The 2,299-nt window shown below is 61.8% G+C and overlaps 2 protein-coding genes across 2 annotated transcripts in view; one reads left to right on the forward strand and one right to left on the reverse strand.

Moving 5' to 3' along the window:
* NTN5 (netrin 5) overlaps nucleotides 1–346 on the reverse strand; it is a 13,136-nt gene extending 12,790 nt beyond the window's left edge. The window contains exon 1 of the mRNA XM_040457606.1: nucleotides 256–346. Within this exon, the coding sequence (XP_040313540.1) occupies nucleotides 256–259 (4 nt within the window). The 5' untranslated portion in view covers nucleotides 260–346. The remainder of the gene's footprint in view (nucleotides 1–255) is intronic.
* Nucleotides 1–1,983, forward strand: part of FUT2 (fucosyltransferase 2 (H blood group)) — a 14,453-nt gene extending 12,470 nt beyond the window's left edge. Inside the window, 1 exon segment of the mRNA XM_040457609.1 lies at nucleotides 256–1,983. Coding sequence (XP_040313543.1) covers nucleotides 256–1,277 — 1,022 coding nt within the window. The 3' untranslated portion in view covers nucleotides 1,278–1,983.
* The last annotated feature ends 316 nt before the right edge of the window (nucleotides 1,984–2,299 follow it).

Genomic DNA, 2,299 nt, shown 5'->3' on the forward strand with positions numbered 1-2,299 from the left:
GGGCCCCCCCCCCCCCCCCCCCGCCGCCATCCAGGGCTTCCTCCCACACGGGCCCATGAGACTCCTGAGCTGTGGCCGCTGGAATGGCCACAGGGAAACCGCAGATACAGAAGAGAACAGAAAGCGGGTCAGGACGCGCAGGACGCCGCTAGACAGGCTGGGATGACTTGTGTGAGGAATGAACCATTGGAGGGTGAGTGAGACTCACGTGCGCCTGCCCACCCGTCCTGACCGGGTCCTCCCTCCTCCCCGCAGCCATCGCGAGATCCTGGGCCACTTGCCCTTCCTTCTCCACCGTCTACTTCCTCTTCATCTTCGTGGCATCTACCGACTTCCACTGCCACTGGCGCCTGGCCGTGGTGCCCGGCCCCTGGGCCTACTAGGGCCGCGTCGTCCTGCTCCCCAGATCTCTGCCCCGGGGCGGCATGTTCACCATCAACGCCCAAGGGCGCCTGGGGAACCAGATGGGGCAGTACGCCACCCTGCACGCCCTGGCCAAGATGAACGGGCGGCCCGCCTTCATCCCGGCCGAGATGCACAGCGCGCTGGCGCCCATCTTCCGGATCAGCCTCCCCGTCCTCCACCACACCGCGGCCGGCAGGATCCCCTGGCCGAACTACCCCCTGAACGACTGGATGGAGGACCGCTACCGCCACATCCCGGGCGAGTACGTGCGCCTCACCGGCTACCCCTGCTCCTGGACCTTCTACCACCACGTGCGCGACAAGATCCGGCGCGAGTTCACCCTGCACGACCACGTGCGGGAGGAGGCCCAGGCGTTTCTGCGGCGGCTGCGGGTGGGCGGGCGGCGGCCGGGCACCTTCGTGGGCGTCCACGTGCGCCGCGGCGACTACGTGCACGTCATGCCCCGCGTGTGGAAGGGCGTGGTCGCCGACCGCGGGTACCTGGAGCGGGCCCTGGGCTGGTTCCGGGCCCGCCACCGCGCCCCGGTCTTCGTGGTCACCAGCAACGGCATGGCCTGGTGCCGCGAGAACATCGACGCCTCCCGCGGCGACGTCGTGTTCGCCGGCGACGGCGTGGAGACCTCGCCGGCCAAGGACTTCGCGCTGCTCACGCAGTGCAACCACACGGTCATGACCATCGGCACGTTCGGGATCTGGGCCGCCTACCTGGCGGGCGGGGACACCATCCACCTGGCCACTTTCACCCTCCGGCACTCCCCCTTCCGCTGGATCTTTAAGCCCCAAGCAGCCTTCCTGCCGGAGTGGATGGACATCGCTGCTGACCTTGGCCAGGCCAGAGAGAACGGCCCCTAGCCCCGCACGCGCCTCCCTGGCCCTCGGGTCGGCAGGCGGGCCCAGAATCAGGCACCCACGGCCTGCCTCCCGGCTGCTCTGCTTCTGAGCTGGGCGGCGAACAAGTGACTTAACCTCTCTGTGCCTTTGCGGGCCACGTGCAGAACATAATACAGGACTTCCCTCAGCGGCTCCTCGCAAGAACCCAGCAAGTCCATTCGGTGTTTTGAAAACACGCGGTGAGCATTGGCCACTAACGGGCGCGTGCGTGGCGTCCCCTGAACCGTTGTGCTGCTTTAAGAGGGAAACATATTTTGAGCGTAAGCCCACATTTTTTTGCCCCTGCCTCCTGAGAGGGTTTGGTTTGGTGAAGCCATTCCTGCCCTCAAGTCAAGGGCAGCTAAGAATTCGGGCTTTGGGTTTCCTGAGGCCTTATCGTGCAAGGATGTGAGGGAAGCCAGGATCTGAGAGGGTAAATCTCAGGGAGACGCCCTCGGTGGAGCAGAGAAGTCCCCGGAAATGGGGGTGGGCGTGGGGTGGGGGCCTCACAACGCTCCCGGGACCCAAAGCCACTCTGAGAAACCCCTGTGTGGACAAAAGTTGGATGAAATGATCGTAATACGGGTTTTCTGGTATTCGGTGTGTTTAGAAGTATGGAGATCCCAGTATCTTTTCGGTGTATCACTCCTTTGTGGATAGTAAAAAATAATAATAATAATTAATTTTATTTTATTTTTATTTTTTTTTTCAACGTTTATTTATTTTTGGGACAGAGAGAGACAGAGCATGAACGGGGGAGGGGCAGAGAGAGAGGGAGACACAGAATCCGAAGCAGGTTCCAGGCTCCCAGCTGTCAGCACAGAGCCCGACGTGGGGCTCGAACCCACAAACCGTGAGACCATGACCTGAGCCAAAGTCGGACGCCCAACTGACAGGGCCACCCAGGCGCCCCTGAATCCCCATTTCTTGGCACGCTTCTGAGGTTGAATAAATTTGTTTTCACGCATTAATCACATTGTATCTCCCCAGAGTCATTTTGACCC

The sequence above is a fragment of the Herpailurus yagouaroundi genome, unplaced genomic scaffold (genome assembly GCF_014898765.1).
Source record: "Herpailurus yagouaroundi ecotype Mexico unplaced genomic scaffold, PumYag 220, whole genome shotgun sequence".
Lineage (NCBI taxonomy): Eukaryota > Metazoa > Chordata > Mammalia > Carnivora > Felidae > Herpailurus > Herpailurus yagouaroundi.